Consider the following 22,353-nt stretch of genomic DNA (forward strand, 5'->3'; position numbering starts at 1 on the left):
CTCCTCTGAGGGCCTGGCTCCTCTGAGGGCCCGACTCCTCTGAGGGCCCGACTCCTCTGAGGGTCTGACTCCTCTGAGGGCCCGACTCCTCTCACGGTCTGACTCCTCTGAGGGCCTGACTCCTGAGGCCCTGACTCCTCTGAGGGCCCGACTCCTCTGAGGGCCTGACTCCCTTCAGGGTCTGACTCCTCTGAAGGCCCGACTCCTCTGAGGGCCCGACTCCTCTGAGGGCCCGACTCCTCTGAGGGCCCGACTCCTCTCAGGGTCTGACTCCTCTGAGGGCCCGACTCCTCTGAGGGCCCAACTCCTCTGAGGGCCCGACTCCTCTCAGGGTCTGACTCCTCTGAGGGCCCGACTCCTCTGAGGGTCTGACTCCTCTGAGGGCCTGACTCCTGAGGCCCTGACTCCTCTGAGGGCCCGACTCCTCTGAGGGCCTGACTCCTCTCAGGGTCTGACTCCTCTGAGGGCCCGACTCCTCTGAGGGCCCGACTCCTCTCAGGGTCTGACTCCTCTGAAGGCCCGACTCCTCTGAGGGCCCGACTCCTCTGAGGGCCCGACTCCTCTGAGGGCCCGACTCCTCTCAGGGTCTGACTCCTCTGAAGGCCCGACTCCTCTGAGGGCCCGACTCCTCTGAGGGCCCGACTCCTCTGAGGGCCCGACTCCTCTGAGGGTCTGACTCCTCTGAGGGCCCGACTCCTCTGAGGGCCCGACTCCTCTGAGGGCCCGACTCCTCTGAGGGTCTGACTCCTCTGAGGGCCCGACTCCTCTGAGGGCCCGACTCCTCTGAGGGTCTGACTCCTCTGAGGGCCCGACTCCTCTGAGGGACTGACTCCTCTGAGGGCCCGACTCCTCTCACGGTCTGACTCCTCTGAGGGCCTGACTCCTGAGGCCCTGACTCCTCTGAGGGCCCGACTCCTCTGAGGGCCTGACTCCCTTCAGGGTCTGACTCCTCTGAAGGCCAGACTCCTCTGAGGGCCCGACTCCTCTGAGGGCCCGACTCCTCTCAGGGTCTGACTCCTCTGAGGGCCCGACTCCTCTGAGGGCCCGACTCCTCTGAGGGCCCGACTCCTCTGAGGGTCTGACTCCTCTGAGGGCCCGACTCCTCTGAGGGTCTGACTCCTCTGAGGGCCTGACTCCTGAGGCCCTGACTCCTCTGAGGGCCCGACTCCTCTGAGGGCCTGACTCCTCTCAGGGTCTGACTCCTCTGAGGGCCCGACTCCTCTGAGGGCCCGACTCCTCTGAGGGCCCGACTCCTCTCAGGGTCTGACTCCTCTGAAGGCCCGACTCCTCTGAGGGCCCGACTCCTCTCACGGTCTGACTCCTCTGAGGGCCTGACTCCTGAGGCCCTGACTCCTCTGAGGGCCCGACTCCTCTGAGGGCCTGACTCCCTTCAGGGTCTGACTCCTCTGAGGGCCCGACTCCTCTGAGGGCCCGACTCCTCTGAGGGCCCGACTCCTCTGAGGGCCCGACTCCTCTGAGGGCCCGACTCCTCTGAGGGCCCGACTCCTCTGAGGGCCCGACTCCTCTGAGGGTCTGACTCCTCTGAGGGCCCGACTCCTCTGAAGGCCCGACTCCTCTGAGGGCCCGACTCCTCTCAGGGTCTGACTCCTCTGAAGGCCCGACTCCTCTGAGGGCCCGACTCCTCTGAGGGCCCGACTCCTCTGAGGGCCTGACTCCTCTCAGGGTCTGACTCCTCTGAGGGCCTGACTCCTCTGAGGGCCCGACTCCTCTGAGGGCCTGACTCCTCTCAGGGTCTGACTCCTCTGAGGGCCCGACTCCTCTGAGGGCCCGACTCCTCTGAGGGCCCGACTCCTCTGAGGGTCTGACTCCTCTGAGGGCCCGACTCCTCTGAGGGCCCGACTCCTCTGAGGGCCCGACTCCTCTGAGGGTCTGACTCCTCTGAGGGCCCGACTCCTCTGAGGGCCCGACTCCTCTGAGGGCCCGACTCCTCTGAGGGCCCGACTCCTCTGAGGGCCCGACTCCTCTGAGGGTCTGACTCCTCTGAGGGCCCGACTCCTCTGAGGGCCCGACTCCTCTGAGGGTCTGACTCCTCTGAGGGCCCGACTCCTCTGAGGGACGACTCCTCTGAGGGCCCGACTCCTCTGAGGTCTGACTCCTCTGAGGGCCCGACTCCTCTGAGGGCCCGACTCCTCTGAGGGCCCGACTCCTCTGAGGGCCCGACTCCTCTGAGGGCCCGACTCCTCTGAGGGTCTGACTCCTCTGAGGGCCCGACTCCTCTGAGGGCCTGACTCCCTTCAGGGTCTGACTCCTCTGAGGGCCCGACTCCTCTGAGGGCCCGACTCCTCTGAGGGCCCGACTCCTCTGAGGGTCCGACTCCTCTGAGGGCCCGACTCCTCTGAGGGCCCGACTCCTCTGAGGGCCCGACTCCTCTGAGGGTCTGACTCCTCTGAGGGCCCGACTCCTCTGAAGGCCCGACTCCTCTGAGGGCCCGACTCCTCTCAGGGTCTGACTCCTCTGAAGGCCCGACTCCTCTGAGGGCCCGACTCCTCTGAGGGCCCGACTCCTCTGAGGGCCCGACTCCTCTCAGGGTCTGACTCCTCTGAGGGCCCGACTCCTCTGAGGGCCCGACTCCTCTGAGGGCCCGACTCCTCTCAGGGTCTGACTCCTCTGAAGGCCCGACTCCTCTGAGGGCCCGACTCCTCTGAGGGCCCGACTCCTCTCAGGGTCTGACTCCTCTGAGGGCCCGACTCCTCTGAGGGCCCGACTCCTCTGAGGGCCCGACTCCTCTGAGGGTCTGACTCCTCTGAGGGCCCGACTCCTCTGAGGGCCCGACTCCTCTGAGGGCCCGACTCCTCTGAGGGCCCGACTCCTCTGAGGGTCTGACTCCTCTGAGGGCCTGACTCCTCTGAGGGCCCATGTCCACAGCAGTGCTCAGTTTAATGCAGAGCCATCTAGTCCACCGTTTTCAGTATCTAACCAAAATACCTTCAGTCTCAGGTGTTTTAGACCACGCCCCCACAGCGCTTCTACAGGAAATGGTTTCACTTTTGGATCAATGCTGGGCTTCAATGAGCAGTAGGTTTATCATAACGACAGGAGGGGACCTGATCCTGGTCTTTCCACGGGTAACTTGTTCAGGTCTTCTGGTCTTTGCTCACAGTTTTTTGATGTAATTAATTCAAATGTCATTTTTGCATAAATACAGCTGTTATCTCATCAGACCACGGTCGATTTCTCCACAGTCTCACTTTTGATAATCAAACATCTGACCAATCCAAACGCTCGTGGTCGCCTTTGGTAGAAGAGATGTGAGGCAGAGGAGCAGACACATCCTCTTCATCACACCACAGGATGCTTTTCCCTGGTTTACATGAATATTTGAACTTTACTGCAACCATCCATGGATCCACAGTCTCCTCTGACCTCTGACCTCTGACACACACATGATCTCACACACACACACTCACACCCCCCCCCCCCCCCCACACACACACACACATGTGTGCCATTAACCCATTAAAGCCTAAAACTCTAATTATAGCCAGAAAACTCTCATTTTTTGGAACTGAAATGTTTATTTCACTTTCTACTGAAATAAAAAAAAAAAAAAATTCCCTAAAATGTCACAAAAATATATTTTTATATCTTATTTGATTCTTTTGGTGTTTTTGGTAACTGATAATCCACTTGAGGGCATTTTTTTTAATAATTTATCAGATTGTATTCAGAAGTAGTTTTTTTTAGTTATTTATGAACACACTGATTAGATAGAGGTATCAAATATGACACAGCAGGCTTTAAGGGGTTAGAAAAGAAAAGATAAGACTTTATTGATCCCAGAGGGGAAATTCTGGCATTGCAGCAACACAACCAGCAGTAAAAATACAACAGGATTGAACAAATAACTAAATAAACAAATACATAATTAAATTAAATAAGGGACAGTGCGCATATAAAATCATATTCCTTTTCAGGGATAGTAAACAAAATTATTAGAATTATTCTAAATCTTCACTGATGAATAGAGAAGGTCGTCGTTCCTCCTGCTAACACAGAGATGGATGATCACAGACGGGGAGGAGAAAGGGACAAAAACCTGCTTTTCTGCTCTAAAGTCTCCGTTTACCAGACGATGGTGCAGAAACACAGAGAGCTGATCACTCCGACCTGATTCTGCCATTGAATTAAATCATATTTTAAATTGGACCTGGGATGACTCGGCTCCACATAGATCAGCTGATCCACGGCGGTTAATCTGACACTCCCAGCATTGTTTCAGTGAATATCTACAGTCAGTTTTTCTCTGTTTCTCTTCCAGAAGGCGTACAGCATCGACCACGAGCCTCCACCCAAGCAGCAGTACGTGAAAAATGGAAAGCACCCAAACAGCAAAGGTTAGTTTGGCCCTCTCAGGTTACCGTCCAACTCTGCGAACAGTGGAGCACACAGTTTGGATCAGAGGTGGTGAGAAATGGGTGAAGAACAAAGAGACTGAGACCTAACCCTTCAGAATAAAAGCACATCAGAGACTCTTTCATCCACAGCCCACTGACAATAGCTTCAGACCCACTTTTGGGTCCCGACCCACCAGTTGAGAACCAAGGTTCTAAACTGTGTTCTAACAGCAGATGTTGCAGAGCCCCCATGTTCCTGTTCCATATCTAACATTCCAGTTTCCAGAGGGTTCTGTGGACCATCAGTAATCCACTGATCAGTCTGGTCATCAGCTGAAGTTTCCCAGTCAGACACTAGGAGACCAGGAAGAAGGACTGGTCCCAGTCTTTCACAGCGCCCCCTCCAGGCAGGGATGGTATTAGTCAGGCTATCAGCACTACAACAGTCTCCATGGAAGGAGCTGGAGTCTGAAATGAAGTGAAGCAGCGTGGGAAAAGTCTGAGAGCAGGTTAGAGAGAGGCTGCATCACAAAGGGGAGGAGTCTAAAAGGAGGCAGGCGGACACTGACAGGATCATGTGGCTGCTGTTTTACACTCGGCATGATTCAGTCGGGGTTAGAGGAGAGTTTCTGCTCGTATGGAGAGCATGAAGGTTCATACAGACTGAGACACACCAGGATGAGCTCAGAGCAGATGGATCCGTGGACCAGAAACCCAGAACACCTCACAGCAGGGAGGGAAGGGATGGTCAAGTCTGGTAAGAACCAGGGTCTCTCAGCCTCCTGGAGCTTTATGAGCACTTTGAATACAGATTTAAACAAACAGAGGACATCTGAGACGGGTTTTTGTTGTTCTCCTCTCTTTTTGGGTCTAAACCAGCGCTGTCATCCTGGACCCAGTTATCACACTGGATGAAGGTCTGAAATAGAACACATTATTTTCTAGATTGCTGAAAGCATCACTGTTTGGTTGTTGAGGTGTATTTTAGTTCATCACAGTCAGCTTTATTGGTCATCCATGTCTGACTGGTTAGCTTTGCTCTCAGGAAGAGAAACTCCAGAGGTGTGAAGATCTCAGTGATCGTAGTGGGACAGCAGCTGATAGGACAGTGTAGCGTGGTCCTGCTCTCACAGTGATGGAAGGAAGTCCTTCAATACTCACACAGCTCAGTGAACAGTCAGAAGTCGTCCTTGTTGCTTAACATTTACTTTAGACGTAGAAAGTGAGTCCTAACTTCAAGCACCGTGGCAGAGCTTCAGAGATCGCATCCACTCGATAACTTTAACCACATCCTGACAGCGATGCAGCACAGCATGTCAACAGTTTTAGCCCTTTATGCTCTCTGTCGCTTACAGCGAGATCCACAAGGAGCAGGGACAGAGGGAGATGACAAGGCACCAGTCTAAGCTCCTCTGTTGCACAGCTGTACCTATCTTCTACTCCATATTAATACTGCTACTGTGTTTTTATATTCATCTATTTCAGGTTCCGTTCAGCAGTACTGTCGGTTTATCGCCTCTCTGCTGTTTCCTGTTTCTGCGTTGTTTGTTTTGCACCAGTCACATTTCTCGTACGTGAAAATCTACCTGACATGAACTCTTGATTCTGATTCTGTGTGGCTGGAATGTTTTCTGGATTTTCTTTCACTTCCCTGGTTGTGCATTGCTAATACCTGTTTCCCTGATTTAAATCCGTTGCTGTCTGACTGGAGTCAGCAGGTTTGGGGTGTTTAGGTACGAGGATACCTGAACACCTGGAGAACAAAGAAAGTCATGAAAGGGATGGACATGTACTGCTACATTACTTTAAAACCACATTACGTCTACATTAATTTAAAGGCACAGAAATGGCTCTGAAATGCCCCCGATGCCTTTTCAGTGCATGCACACTGGATCTGTAGCATTAGCACTGGTCCCTGCAGCCTGTTGTAGCAGCTATGTGTAAGTTCTGTTATAGCAATAATCACGACTAGACTCCACCCCCAGCCCTGGGTGTCAGCGTATCTGCCCATATTTGACTGTGTGCCTTGACTCTATGGGATTCACAGATCAGAGAAGAAGAAATCTACACTGATGCAGACTAATATTTGGGTTTCTACCATGCAATCATCAGGATGAACTACCAAAACTAGAAGATCTGAAACATGAAGACTGACAGCCCCAGGCCAATCATGTCTAAGACAAAGGTAGGGTGAAGTTTCACAATCCTGCCCAGCTGGATCAGTACGTTCACTGTCAGACTCATAAAGCTTCGTCAATCATTAGTCAGAAACCTCTAGAACGACTAAAATAAGGTCATTTCACTCCTTTTCTGTCTTTAAAACACTTTCATATGCTCGTTCTTTCTCTTGTTTGCTTCGTGTTCTGCCATGTAGATGTTTGAGGTTGCATTAGCTCCTTCTGCTTGGAGGTCAAAGAGTGCCAAAGGAAAACAGTTCTTACATCACAGTTATTTAGACCTGACACACCAGATGGATGTGTGAAACACATCCATCTGGTAAACCTCTCATAGACAGAGTTTAGGAAAGGGCAGAGCCTTTAAAAAAACTCAGAGGATGATTGGATGATCGTTCTGTCTGTCACATCTTCACAGGCCAATCAGAGCAACAAAACACGTGACGTAGCTGCTACCGAGGAGTAAACTCCATAGAGAACTGCATAACGGTAACCATGGCGACTGTAGACATGTCAGTACACGACTTTGTGGTTTTTGAAAGAAATCAACTCACTGCTGTTCTTTGTTCTTCTTTTAATGAAAAAATGTGGTCAAGTTCTGATAAACTATCATCTCTTCCTCCATAACTGCACCAGCTCTTGCTGCTGCTCGCTTATATCCGACTCCACCGCGCCTGAAAGTACTGCCCCTCTTCACTGATTGGTCCTGTCACTTTCTAACCGGGCCCAAACGGTTCAGACGGGAGCTTTGAGAGATGGATTCACCAGAGAGAAACACGGAAACGGGTGAATCTTTCTGCTTTGAAGGTCATTAAAACACTATTCCCGTCTGTTTTCCTTAAATCTAACAGCTTTTAGCTCACGCAGCGGCCCAGACCATTGGATGGCGTCCAAACACAATCAGAACGACGGGCCCCGTGTTTTCATGGAGCGTAGGGTGAAGAGACGTTTCAGTACGAGTCTGAGCACAGGAAAAACAGCAAGTACTGAAAGTTTCCAAAAAATGCAGAGGGTTTGGAGCTCTAACAGGGGAAATCTAAGAACAAGGAGACATTTAGAGCTCAACCAGAAAATCTAAGAACAAGGAGACCTTTAGAGCTCTAACCAATAAAATCTAAGAACAAGGAGACATTTAGAGCTCTAACAGAGAAAATCTAAGAACAAGGAGACATTTAGAGCTCTAACAGGGGAAATCTAAGAACAAGGAGACATTTAGAGCTCAACCAGAAAATCTAAGAACAAGGAGACATTTAGAGCTCTAACAGGGGAAATCTAAGAACAAGGAGAAATTTAGAGCTCTAACCGATAAAATCTAAGAACAAGGAGACATTTAGAACTCTAACAGAGAAAATCTAAGAACAAGGAGACATTTAGAGCTCTAACCGATAAAATCTAAGAACAAGGAGACATTTAGAGCTCTAACAGAGAAAATCTAAGAACAAGGAGACATTTAGAGCTCTAACAGGGGAAATCTAAGAACAAGGACACATTTAGAGCTCAACCAGAAAATCTAAGAATGAGGAGACATTTACAGCTCTAACAGATAAAATCTAAGAACAAGGAGACATTTAGAGCTCTGACAGATAAAATCTAAGAAAAAGGAGACATTTAGAGCTCTAACAGGGGAAATCTAAGAACAAGGAGAAATTTAGAGCTCTAACAGGGGAAATCTAAGAACAAGGAGACATTTAGAGCTCAACCAGAAAATCTAAGAACAAGGAGACATTTAGAGCTCTGACAGATAAAATCTAAGAACAAGGAGACATTTAGAGCTCTAACAGGGGAAATCTAAGAACAAGGAGACATTTAGAGCTCTGACAGATAAAATCTAAGAACAAGGAGACATTTAGAGCTCTGACAGATAAAATCTAAGAACAAGGAGACATTCAGAGCTCTAACAGGGGAAATCTAAGAACAAGGAGACATTGAGAGCTCTACCAGAAAATCTAAGAACAAGGAGACATTTAGAGCTCTAACAGAGAAAATCTAAGAACAAGGAGACATTAAGAGCTCTAACAGAGAAAATCTAAGAACAAGGAGACATTTAGAGCTCTGACAGATAAAATCTAAGAACAAGGAGACATTTAGAGCTCTAACAGGGGAAATCTAAGAACAAGGAGACATTTAGAGCTCTGACAGATAAAATCTAAGAACAAGGAGACATTTAGAGCTCAGACAGGGGAAATCTAAGAACAAGGAGACATTTAGAGCTCTAACAGGGGAAATCTAAGAACAGGGAGACATTTAGAGTTTTAACCGAGAAAATCTAAGAATGAGGAGACATTTACATCTCTAACAGATAAAATCTAAGAACGAGGAGACATTAAGAGCTCTAACAGATAAAATCTAAGAACAAGGAGACATTTAGAGCTCTGACAGATAAAATCTAAGAACAAGGAGACATTTAGAGCTCTAACAGGGGAAATCTAAGAACAAGGAGACATTTAGAGCTCTAACAGGGGAAATCTTAGAACAAGGAGACATTTAGTGCTCATACCGATAAAATCTAAGAACGAGGAGATATTTAGAGCTCTAACAGATAAAATCTAAGAACAAGGAGACATTTAGAGTTTTAACCGATAAAATCTAAGAACAAGGAGACATTTAGAGCTCTAACAGGGGAAATCTAAGAACAAGGAGACATTAAGAGCTCTAACCGAGAAAATCTAAGAATGAGGAGACATTTAGAGCTCTAACAGATAAAATCTAAGAACGAGGAGACATTGAGAGCTCTAACCGATAAAATCTAAGAACAAGGAGACATCTAGAGCTCTAACCGAGAAAATCTAAGAATGAGGAGACATTTAGAGCTCTAACCGATAAAATCTAAGAACGAGGAGACATTAAGATATCTAACAGATAAAATCTATGAACGAGGAGATATTTAGAGCTCTAACAGATAAAATCTAAGAACGAGGAGATATTTAGAGCTCTAACAGATAAAATCTAAGAACAAGGAGACATTTAGAGTTTTAACCGATAAAATCTAAGAACAAGGAGACATTTAGAGCTCTAACAGGGGAAATCTAAGAACAAGGAGACATTAAGAGCTCTAACCGAGAAAATCTAAGAATGAGGAGACATTTAGAGCTCTAACCGATAAAATCTAAGAACAAGGAGACATCTAGAGCTCTAACCGAGAAAATCTAAGAATGAGGAGACATTTAGAGCTCTAACCGATAAAATCTAAGAACGAGGAGACATTAAGAGCTCTAACAGAGAAAATCTAAGAACAAGGAGACATTTAGAGCTCTGACAGATAAAATCTAAGAACAAGGAGACATTTAGAGCTCTAACAGGGGAAATCTAAGAACAAGGAGACATTTAGAGCTCTGACAGATAAAATCTAAGAACAAGGAGACATTTAGAGCTCTAACCGAGAAAATCTAAGAATGAGGAGACATTTACAGCTCTAACAGATAAAATCTAAGAACGAGGAGACATTAAGAGCTCTAACAGATAAAATCTAAGAACAAGGAGACATTGAGAGCTCTAACAGGGGAAATCTAAGAACAAGGAGACATTTAGAGCTCTAACAGGGGAAATCTTAGAACAAGGAGACATTTAGAGCTCTTACCGATAAAATCTAAGAACAAGGAGATATTTAGAGCTCTAACAGATAAAATCTAAAAACAAGGAGACATTTAGAGTTTTAACCGATAAAATCTAAGAACAAGGAGACATTAAGAGCTCTAACCGAGAAAATCTAAGAATGAGGAGACATTTAGAGCTCTAACAGATAAAATCTAAGAACGAGGAGACATTGAGAGCTCTAACCGATAAAATCTAAGAACAAGGAGACATCTAGAGCTCTAACCGAGAAAATCTAAGAATGAGGAGACATTTAGAGCTCTAACCGATAAAATCTAAGAACGAGGAGACATTAAGAGCTCTAACAGATAAAATCTAAGAATAGGGAGATATTTAGAGCTCTAACAGATAAAATCTAAGAACAAGGAGATATTTAGAGCTCTAACAGATAAAATCTAAGAACAAGGAGATATTTAGAGCTCTAACAGATAAAATCTAAGAACAAGGAGACATTTAGAGTTTTAACCGATAAAATCTAAGAACAAGGAGACATTTAGAGCTCTAACAGGGGAAATCTAAGAACAAGGAGACATTAAGAGCTCTAACCGAGAAAATCTAAGAATGAGGAGACATTAAGAGCTCTAACAGATAAAATCTAAGAATGAGGAGACATTTAGAGCTCTAACAGATAAAATCTAAGAATGTGGAGATATTTAGAGCTCTAACAGATAAAATCTAAGAACGAGGAGACATCAAGAGCTCTAACCGATAAAATCTAAGAACAAGGAGACATTTAGAGCTCTAACAGGGGAAATCTAAGAACAAGGAGACATTTAGAGCTCTAACCGATATAATCTAAGAACGAGGAGACATTTAGAGCCCTAACAGATAAAATCTTAGAACAAGGAGACATATAGAGCTCTAACAGATAAAATCTAAGAACAAGGAGACATTAAGAGCTCTAACAGATAAAATCTATGAATGAGGAGACATTAAGAGCTCCAACCGATAAAATGTAAGAACGAGGACACATTTAGAGCTCTGAAAGATAAAATCTAAGAACAAGGAGACATTAAGAGCTCTAACAGATAAAATCTAAGAACAAGGAGACATTTAGAGCTCTAACCGAGAAAATCTCAGAATGAGGAGACATTTAGAGCTCTAACAGGGGAAATCTAAGAACAAGGAGATATTTAGAGCTCTAACAGATAAAATCTAAGAACAAGGAGACATTTAGAGTTTTAACCGATAAAATCTAAGAACAAGGAGACATTTAGAGCTCTAACAGGGGAAATCTAAGAACAAGGAGACATTAAGAGCTCTAACAGATAAAATCTATGAATGAGGAGACATTAAGAGCTCTAACCGATTAAATGTAAGAACGAGGACACATTTAGAGCTCTGAAAGATAAAATCTAAGAACAAGGAGACATTAAGAGCTCTAACAGATAAAATCTAAGAACAAGGAGACATTTAGAGCTCTAACTGAGAAAATCTCAGAATGAGGAGACATTTAGAGCTCTAACAGAGAAAATCTAAGAACAAGGAGACATTTAGAGCTCTAACAGGGGAAATCTAAGAACAAGGAGACATTTAGAGCTCTGACAGATAAAATCTAAGAACAAGGAGACATTTAGAGCTCAGACAGGGGAAATCTAAGAACAAGGAGACATTTAGAGCTCTCACCGAGAAAATCTCAGAATGAGGAGACATTTAGAGCTCTAACAGATAAAATCTAAAAACAAGGAGACATTTAGAGCTCCAACAGAGAAAATCTAAGAACAAGGAGACATTTAGAACTCTGACAGATAAAATCTAAGAGCGAGGAGACATTAAGAGCTCTAACAGGGGAAATCTAGGAACAAGGAGACATTTAGAGCTCTAACAGGGGAAATCTAAGAACAAGGAGACATTTAGAGCTCTAACCGATAAAATCTAAGAACGAGGAGACATTAAGAGCTCTAACAGGGGAAATCTAAGAACAAGGAGACATTAAGAGCTCTCACCGATAAAATCTAAGAACGAGGAGACATTAAGAGCTCTAACAGGGGAAATCTAGGAACAAGGAGACATTTAGAGCTCTAACCGAGAAAATCTAAGAATGAGGAGATATTTAGAGCTCTAACAGATAAAATCTAAAAAAAAGGAGACATTTAGAGTTTTAACCGATAAAATCTAAGAACAAGGAGACATTTAGAGCTCTAACAGATAAAATCTAAGAACAAGGAGACATTTAGAGCTCTGACAGATAAAATCTAAGAATGAGGAGACATTTAGAGCTCTAACCGATAAAATCTAAGAACAAGGAGACATTTAGAGCTCTAACAGGGGAAATCTTAGAACAAGGAGACATTTAGTGCTCATACCGATAAAATCTAAGAACGAGGAGATATTTAGAGCTCTAACAGATAAAATCTAAGAACAAGGAGACATTTAGAGTTTTAACCGATAAAATCTAAGAACAAGGAGACATTTAGAGCTCTAACAGGGGAAATCTAAGAACAAGGAGACATTAAGAGCTCTAACCGAGAAAATCTAAGAACGAGGAGACATTGAGAGCTCTAACCGATAAAATCTAAGAACAAGGAGACATCTAGAGCTCTAACCGAGAAAATCTAAGAATGAGGAGACATTTAGAGCTCTAACCGATAAAATCTAAGAACGAGGAGACATTAAGAGCTCCAACCGATAAAATGTAAGAACGAGGACACATTTAGAGCTCTGAAAGATAAAATCTAAGAACAAGGAGACATTAAGAGCTCTAACAGATAAAATCTAAGAACAAGGAGACATTTAGAGCTCTAACCGAGAAAATCTCAGAATGAGGAGACATTTAGAGCTCTAACAGGGGAAATCTAAGAACGAGGAGACATTTAGAGCCCTAACAGATAAAATCTTAGAACAAGGAGACATTAAGAGCTCTTACAGATAAAATCTAGGAACAAGGAGTTTTAGAGCTCTAACCAAGAAAATCTAAGAACAATAAGACATTAAGAGCTCTAACAGATAAAATCTATGAATGAGGAGACATTAAGAGCTCTAACCGAGAAAATCTAAGAATGAGGAGACATTAAGAGCTCTAACAGATAAAATCTAAGAATGAGGAGACATTTAGAGCTCTAACAGATAAAATCTAAGAATGTGGAGATATTTAGAGCTCTAACAGATAAAATCTAAGAACGAGGAGACATCAAGAGCTCTAACCGATAAAATCTAAGAACAAGGAGACATTTAGAGCTCTTACAGGGGAAATCTAAGAACAAGGAGACATTAAGAGCTCTAACCGATAAAATCTAAGAACGAGGAGACATTTAGAGCCCTAACAGATAAAATCTTAGAACAAGGAGACATATAGAGCTCTAACAGATAAAATCTAAGAACAAGGAGTTTTAGAGCTCTAACCAAGAAAATCTAAGAACAATGAGACATTTAGAGCTCTAACAGATAAAATCTATGAATGAGGAGACATTAAGAGCTCCAACCGATAAAATGTAAGAACGAGGACACATTTAGAGCTCTGAAAGATAAAATCTAAGAACAAGGAGACATTAAGAGCTCTAACAGATAAAATCTAAGAACAAGGAGACATTTAGAGCTCTAACCGAGAAAATCTCAGAATGAGGAGACATTTAGAGCTCTAACAGATAAAATCTAAGAACAAGGAGACATTTAGAGCTCTAACCGAGAGAATCTCAGAATGAGAAGACATTTAGAGCTCTAACAGGGGAAATCTAAGAACGAGGAGACATTTAGAGCCCTAACAGATAAAATCTTAGAACAAGGAGACATTAAGAGCTCTTACAGATAAAATCTAGGAACAAGGAGTTTTAGAGCTCTAACCAAGAAAATCTAAGAACAATAAGACATTAAGAGCTCTAACAGATAAAATCTATGAATGAGGAGACATTAAGAGCTCTAACCGATTAAATGTAAGAACGAGGACACATTTAGAGCTCTGAAAGATAAAATCTAAGAACAAGGAGACATTAAGAGCTCTAACAGATAAAATCTAAGAACAAGGAGACATTTAGAGCTCTAACTGAGAAAATCTCAGAATGAGGAGACATTTAGAGCTCTAACAGAGAAAATCTAAGAACAAGGAGACATTTAGAGCTCTAACAGGGGAAATCTAAGAACAAGGAGACATTTAGAGCTCTGACAGATAAAATCTAAGAACAAGGAGACATTTAGAGCTCAGACAGGGGAAATCTAAGAACAAGGAGACATTTAGAGCTCTAACCGAGAAAATCTAAGAATGAGGAGATATTTAGAGCTCTAACAGATAAAATCTAAAAAAAAGGAGACATTTAGAGTTTTAACCGATAAAATCTAAGAACAAGGAGACATTTAGAGCTCTAACAGATAAAATCTAAAAACAAGGAGACATTTAGAGTTTTAACCGATAAAATCTAAGAACAAGGAGACATTTAGAGCTCTAACAGGGGAAATCTTAGAACAAGGAGACATTTAGAGCTCTGAAAGATAAAATCTAAGAACGAGGAGACATTTAGAGCTCTAACAGATAAAATCTAAGAACAAGGAGACATTTAGAGCTCTGACAGATAAAATCTAAGAATGAGGAGACATTTAGAGCTCTAACCGATAAAATCTAAGAACAAGGAGACATTTAGAGCTCTAACAGGGGAAATCTTAGAACAAGGAGACATTTAGTGCTCATACCGATAAAATCTAAGAACGAGGAGATATTTAGAGCTCTAACAGATAAAATCTAAGAACAAGGAGACATTTAGAGTTTTAACCGATAAAATCTAAGAACAAGGAGACATTTAGAGCTCTAACAGGGGAAATCTAAGAACAAGGAGACATTAAGAGCTCTAACCGATAAAATCTAAGAATGAGGAGACATTTAGAGCTCTAACAGATAAAATCTAAGAACGAGGAGACATTGAGAGCTCTAACCGATAAAATCTAAGAACAAGGAGACATCTAGAGCTCTAACCGAGAAAATCTAAGAATGAGGAGACATTTAGAGCTCTAACCGATAAAATCTAAGAACGAGGAGACATTAAGAGCTCTAACAGATAAAATCTATGAACGAGGAGATATTTAGAGCTCTAACAGATAAAATCTAAGAACAAGGAGACATTTAGAGTTTTAACCGATAAAATCTAAGAACAAGGAGACATTTAGAGCTCTAACAGGGGAAATCTAAGAACAAGGAGACATTAAGAGCTCTAACCGAGAAAATCTAAGAATGAGGAGACATTTAGAGCTCTAACCGATAAAATCTAAGAACAAGGAGACATCTAGAGCTCTAACCGAGAAAATCTAAGAATGAGGAGACATTTAGAGCTCTAACCGATAAAATCTAAGAACGAGGAGACATTAAGAGCTCTAACAGAGAAAATCTAAGAACAAGGAGACATTTAGAGCTCTGACAGATCAAATCTAAGAACAAGGAGACATTTAGAGCTCAGACAGGGGAAATCTAAGAACAAGGAGACATTTAGAGCTCTGACAGATAAAATCTAAGAACAAGGAGACATTTAGAGCTCAGACAGGGGAAATCTAAGAACAAGGAGACATTTAGAGCTCTAACAGGGGAAATCTAAGAACAGGGAGACATTTAGAGTTTTAACCGAGGAAATCTTAGAATGAGGAGACATTTAGAGCTATAACAGATAAAATCTAAGAACAAGGAGACATTTAGAGTTTTAACCGATAAAATCTACGAACAAGGAGACATTTAGAGCTCAGACAGGGGAAATCTAAGAACAAGGAGACATTTACAGCTCTAACCGAGAAAATCTAAGAATGAGGAGACATTTACAGCTCTAACAGATAAAATCTAAGAACGAGGAGACATTAAGAGCTCTAACAGATAAAATCTAAGAACAAGGAGACATTGAGAGCTCTAACAGGGGAAATCTAAGAACAAGGAGACATTTAGAGCTCTAACAGGGGAAATCTTAGAACAAGGAGACATTTAGAGCTCTTACCGATAAAATCTAAGAACGAGGAGATATTTAGAGCTCTAACAGATAAAATCTAAGAACAAGGAGACATTTAGAGTTTTAACCGATAAAATCTAAGAACAAGGAGACATTAAGAGCTCTAACCGAGAAAATCTAAGAATGAGGAGACATTTAGAGCTCTAACAGATAAAATCTAAGAACGAGGAGACATTGAGAGCTCTAACCGATAAAATCTAAGAACAAGGAGACATCTAGAGCTCTAACCGAGAAAATCTAAGAATGAGGAGACATTTAGAGCTCTAACAGATAAAATCTAAGAATGAGGAGATATTTAGAGCTCTAACAGATAAAATCTAAGAACAAGGAGATATTTAGAGCTCTAACAGATAAAATCTAAGAACAAGGAGATATTTAGAGCTCTAACAGATAAAATCTAAGAACAAGGAGACATTTAGAGTTTTAACCGATAAAATCTAAGAACAAGGAGACATTTAGAGCTCTAACAGGGGAAATCTAAGAACAAGGAGACATTAAGAGCTCTAACCGAGAAAATCTAAGAATGAGGAGACATTAAGAGCTCTAACAGATAAAATCTAAGAATGAGGAGACATTTAGAGCTCTAACCGATAAAATCTAAGAACAAGGAGACATCTAGAGCTCTTACAGGGGAAATCTAAGAACAAGGAGACATTTAGAGCTCTAACCGATATAATCTAAGAACGAGGAGACATTTAGAGCCCTAACAGATAAAATCTTTGAACAAGGAGACATATAGAGCTCTAACAGATAAAATCTAAGAACAAGGAGTTTTAGAGCTCTAACCAAGAAAATCTAAGAACAATGAGACATTAAGAGCTCTGACAGATAAAATCTAAGAACAAGGAGACATTTAGAGCTCTTACAGGGGAAATCTAAGAACAAGGAGACATTTAGAGCTCTAACCGATAAAATCTAAGAACGAGGAGACATTTAGAGCCCTAACAGATAAAATCTTAGAACAAGGAGACATATAGAGCTCTAACAGATAAAATCTAAGAACAAGGAGTTTTAGAGCTCTAACCAAGAAAATCTAAGAACAATGAGACATTTAGAGCTCTAACAGATAAAATCTATGAATGAGGAGACATTAAGAGCTCCAACCGATAAAATGTAAGAACGAGGACACATTTAGAGCTCTGAAAGATAAAATCTAAGAACAAGGAGACATTAAGAGCTCTAACAGATAAAATCTAAGAACAAGGAGACATTTAGAGCTCTAACCGAGAAAATCTCAGAATGAGGAGACATTTAGAGCTCTAACAGATAAAATCTAAGAACAAGGAGACATTTAGAGCTCTAACCGAGAGAATCTCAGAATGAGAAGACATTTAGAGCTCTAACAGGGGAAATCTAAGAACGAGGAGACATTTAGAGCCCTAACAGATAAAATCTTAGAACAAGGAGACATTAAGAGCTCTTACAGATAAAATCTAGGAACAAGGAGTTTTAGAGCTCTAACCAAGAAAATCTAAGAACAATAAGACATTAAGAGCTCTAACAGATAAAATCTATGAATGAGGAGACATTAAGAGCTCTAACCGATTAAATGTAAGAACGAGGACACATTTAGAGCTCTGAAAGATAAAATCTAAGAACAAGGAGACATTAAGAGCTCTAACAGATAAAATCTAAGAACAAGGAGACATTTAGAGCTCTCACCGAGAAAATCTCAGAATGAGGAGACATTTAGAGCTCTAACAGATAAAATCTAAAAACAAGGAGACATTTAGAGCTCCAACAGAGAAAATCTAAGAACAAGGAGACATTTAGAACTCTGACAGATAAAATCTAAGAACGAGGAGACATTAAGAGCTCTAACAGGGGAAATCTAGGAACAAGGAGACATTTAGAGCTCTAACCGATAAAATCTAAGAACGAGGAGACATTAAGAGCTCTAACAGAGGAAATCTAAGAACAAGGAGACATTTAGAGCTCTACCGAGAAAATCTCAGAATGAGGAGACATTTACAGCTCTAACAGAGAAAATCTAAGAACAAGGAGACATTTAGAGCTCTAACAGGGGAAATCTAAGAACAAGGAGACATTAAGAGCTCTCACCGATAAAATCTAAGAACGAGGAGACATTAAGAGCTCTAACAGGGGAAATCTAGGAACAAGGAGACATTTAGAGCTCTAACCGAGAAAATCTAAGAATGAGGAGATATTTAGAGCTCTAACAGATAAAATCTAAAAAAAAGGAGACATTTAGAGTTTTAACCGATAAAATCTAAGAACAAGGAGACATTTAGAGCTCTAACAGAGAAAATCTAAAAACAAGGAGACATTTAGAGTTTTAACCGATAAAATCTAAGAACAAGGAGACATTTAGAGCTCTAACAGGGGAAATCTTAGAACAAGGAGACATTTAGAGCTCTTACCGATAAAATCTAAGAACGAGGAGACATTTAGAGCTCAGATAAAATCTAAGAACAAGGAGACATTTAGAGCTCTGACAGATAAAATCTAAGAATGAGGAGACATTTAGAGCTCTAACCGATAAAATCTAAGAACAAGGAGACATTTAGAGCTCTAACAGGGGAAATCTAAGAACAAGGAGACATTTAGAGCTCTAACAGGGGAAATCTTAGAACAAGGAGACATTTAGAGCTCTAACCGATAAAATCTAAGAACGAGGAGACATTAAGAGCTCTAACAGAGAAAATCTAAGAACAAGGAGACATTTAGAGCTCTGACAGATAAAATCTAAGAACAAGGAGACATTTAGAGCTCTAACCGATAAAATCTAAGAACAAGGAGACATTTAGAGCTCTGACAGATAAAATGTAAGAACAAGGAGACATTTAGAGCTCTAACTTAATCACTTTATCATGATCTGAAATGCTTAAATATGCTTTCTGAGTTTCACAACAATAAGGCAATAATGGCTCCATAGCATTGCCAAAGCCCCCAATTGTTGGCATCTCTCCTCCTGTCTACTAACATTCTGGCCCCACTAGACATTTCCAGATGTGCTGCTCAGCTCCACTGTTGAACTGAGTTCTCTCTTCAACAACAACCTCCCTCCCTAAGGTGTCGTTACAAAACAGTAAACAAAAATTTTGGTTTCATGGATGCATTTCACATAATGAAAGAGAAAAGCTGTTAAAAGTGTCCTTTAAGATTAATGCTGGCTGAGGAAGGCCACTTTTACAGTTTTTCTCCCTTATTTTGAGAAATTCATCCAAGCAATAAAACGTTGGTTAACTGTTTAGTAAGTACACCGTTCTGAGGGCATTTTTTTAATTGAACAATTCTTGTAGGCCACAAAGGTGGGCGGAGCTGATCAGATCTTTTGTTATTGATTTGGACAGGCTTCTTTGTTTCCTGCCATTACTCACTACCAAATAAAAGGAGGTCGTATCAGAGGTTAATTTGAGTAAAGTGTCTAAATGTTAGAGATCTGTGCTCGAGCAGAACGTGTTTCCCACAGTTGGTGTGGCTCCTGTTCTGTCTTTTTTCATACGTTGATGAATAATTGCAGCCGTGAGTCATGAGTTGGAGAGCGGCGCGGTGCTAACGTTAATAAAAGCAGCGTGAGGTCGGAGTGGACCAGCTGAGTGTAGGATGATGAACATGAGGTCGATGCTGGCAGAAAGATTGATGGAGTGGGAGTTTAGATCAACATACTGAAAGTTCTTATGTAATCCAACATTTGCTCATGTGTTCATCAGATAGATGCAGAGATCCGCCTGTGTCTAAACCCGGGTTAGTCCAATGTTCTGAGTTATTTCAGACAAAGTCTACTTCCGATCCTTTCCTATATCCTGGTTTGAAAATCCAGGATGTGTCCAGTCTGGCTTCCTCTGGTGTTATTTTCTTTTCTGTTCAAGTTTCCCTGACATCTATCCATTAACTCCTGTTTAAGACTGTTTGGCTCATAATTCTAGAAAGTTTCATCGTTAGATTAGACCTTCATGCTCTGGTACTGTAGCCTTGGTATCAACACGTGTTATATTTGTCCTGGTTTAGTCCACTTTTCTCTGCTGTATCAGTCCTGGTTTGGTGAGCCTAACCCCCCAGAAGTCCAGTGAAAGGATGACTATGTGGTCTGGAACAGGACCTATATGCATAGAGGAACTTCTCATTTTGAGGGTCTTAGACGTCTAGAACCAGTTTTTAGGTCCCGTCAGGTTTTTGTTGCATTCTGAAAAATGAAACCAGGTCTCTTTGGTCCTGTCTTTATCTGGAGGAGGTTTTAACACCTGAAAATTGTAAAGCAGGGCTGTCCAATTTGGGGCCCGCGGGCCAACTTTGGCCCATGAGCTATTATTTTTGGCCCGCTGCCCATGTTTGAATTTTTTTTTTTTTATTATTATTATTTCCCAACTGCCAGCAGTCTAAATATTTCTTTCAATATTTATTTACTGTTGCACTTCCTCTCCTGACCACAAACTAACATTGTGTTACACTGGGGGTAGGGTGGCGCTGTTGAGCTCCCGTCAACTCAGATCCGGAAGCCCATGACCAGAGAGTGAGTCAGTGAGAAAATGCTGGGGTCATGGCAGAGAAGGAGCGTGTGAGGCAGTGGCACACTGATAAGAGAAAGTTTAAAAATAGTTGGGAACATGAGAACTTTTTTACTGAAATTGATTTCAAGGCGGTATGCCCAATTAGTATTTGTGCCATATGGATGTTCATGCTGTGAAACACAATGAAGAATAGTGTTATCCATTATCAAAATTACTTTGTATGAGTTATTATTTTGCACAGTTATGCTATGGGCATATTTAATTTCATGCACTGCAACATGAATGTTTAGTTTTGGCCCGCGACCCTCCACCCCGATTCATTTTTGGCCCTTCACTGAAAAGAATTTGGGCACCCCTGCTGTAAAGTGACCAATCATCTGTGTGAACATGTCCTCAGCTGTGGTTTGCTGCCATATCCATGTTCCTTTGTTCTTTTTTTAATGCTTAAACAAACAGGATGGTTCTTTTCTAGGAGCTGATCAATAGCTGCTGCGTTAGGACATCCCACCACTTTCTGTTGCAACAGGTCGGTTTCTGACCCCCGTGTTTATGTAAGAGAGGAGACTTTGACCTGTTGTGTTTGAACTCGTATCACCTGTTTGGATGATTTACTGCCAACAAAAATCTATGGAGTTAAATATCAGCACGACTGCTATGTGTTTTCTCCTGTTTTACTCCAGCTTGTGTTCAGATTCACTCAGAAGAGTTGACATTTCAGAAATGTAATGATGCATTTCTAAACTTGAAGTCAAACCAGAGCCTTCAGGATAAAAATGTATATGAGGGCTGTCTGAAAATCTATTTAATAGTGATAAGTCTCTGAATTTCAGTGGTTAGTTGTGATTAATCGCTTTCTCCACTCTTAATGAGTGGATTTTGTTATTTTTTCAACAGATTATTTCCCATGGCACCTGATAATATGGAAGGACATCCAGACCACAACTGGGGTTGTGTCAATCCTCCTTCCTGCCCTCAGGCAGCTTACTGGCCACATCTACGCCTCTCTACAGCCTCGAACTGTTGATTAAAAATGCCTAAAATTTCTGAACAGTAGTGTATCACCATAACTGAGTCAGGTCTTTAGATGTTGTTCTGGGTTCTTCTGGGACCTCCTGGATGAGTCGGCCATGTTCTCTTGGAGTCATGTTGGTCAGCCTGACACTCCTGGGAAGGTTCACCACTGTTCACAGCTTTCTCCATTTGTGGCTAATGGCTCTCAGTGTGGTTGTCTGGAGTCTCAAAGCCTCAGAGATGTCTCTGTAACCCTTTCAGACTGATGGATGTCAGAGACTTTGCTCCGTGATGTGTCGGAGCTCTTTTAGCCTACGGGTTCTAGTTCAGGATTTCTGGGTTCTACAGGTCTGGCAGTGATCAGGTCTGGGTATGGATAGGCAAACTGAACTCAGCTTTACAGAAAATGTGGTTAATCAGAGTTAATTCATGGTTTAAGGAGGGGAACAATGACTTTTTCACAATGAAATCATCATTTAAAGACTGACCTTGATATTCACTCCGGTTATTTAAAGATCTGGAACACTGACGATAGAACCACCTCTGTGACTAAACTACAAACAGCAGGCGTGTGCTCAACAACATTTACTCCCAACATTCCAGTAAAGTTCATTCATTTTTCTTCTTCATTGTGTTTTGCTGCTCTGGCTTAAACACTTTGTTACTCTGCTCAGCACTGCCCCCATGGTTATCAGTGGTATTGCACCATTAGTAAGTTTGAGGTGATGTGCAGAACACAGAGGAAATAAACGTAGAGTAACGTAGAGACAGCTCAGATTTAAACATCACTGAGCCTTACGATGGTACAAGCTGCACAGATGTTTCATGTCTTATAATC

At 42.4% G+C, this 22,353-nt stretch overlaps 1 protein-coding gene across 3 annotated transcripts in view; it reads left to right on the forward strand.

Moving 5' to 3' along the window:
• The window catches only part of si:ch211-236d3.4 (protein FAM107B), a 62,220-nt gene that overhangs the window by 15,759 nt on the left and 24,108 nt on the right, over positions 1-22,353 (forward strand). For 2 of the 3 annotated variants that reach the window (XM_041783163.1, XM_041783162.1), the window contains exon 2: positions 4,280-4,355. In XM_041783163.1, the coding sequence (XP_041639097.1) occupies positions 4,280-4,355 (76 nt within the window). Of the gene's footprint in view, positions 1-4,279; positions 4,356-4,982; positions 5,113-22,353 lie in introns of those variants that run through there. The other variant, XM_041783164.1, reaches the window with a different exon arrangement.

Source organism: Cheilinus undulatus, linkage group 3, assembly GCF_018320785.1.
Source record: "Cheilinus undulatus linkage group 3, ASM1832078v1, whole genome shotgun sequence".
NCBI lineage: Eukaryota > Metazoa > Chordata > Actinopteri > Labriformes > Labridae > Cheilinus > Cheilinus undulatus.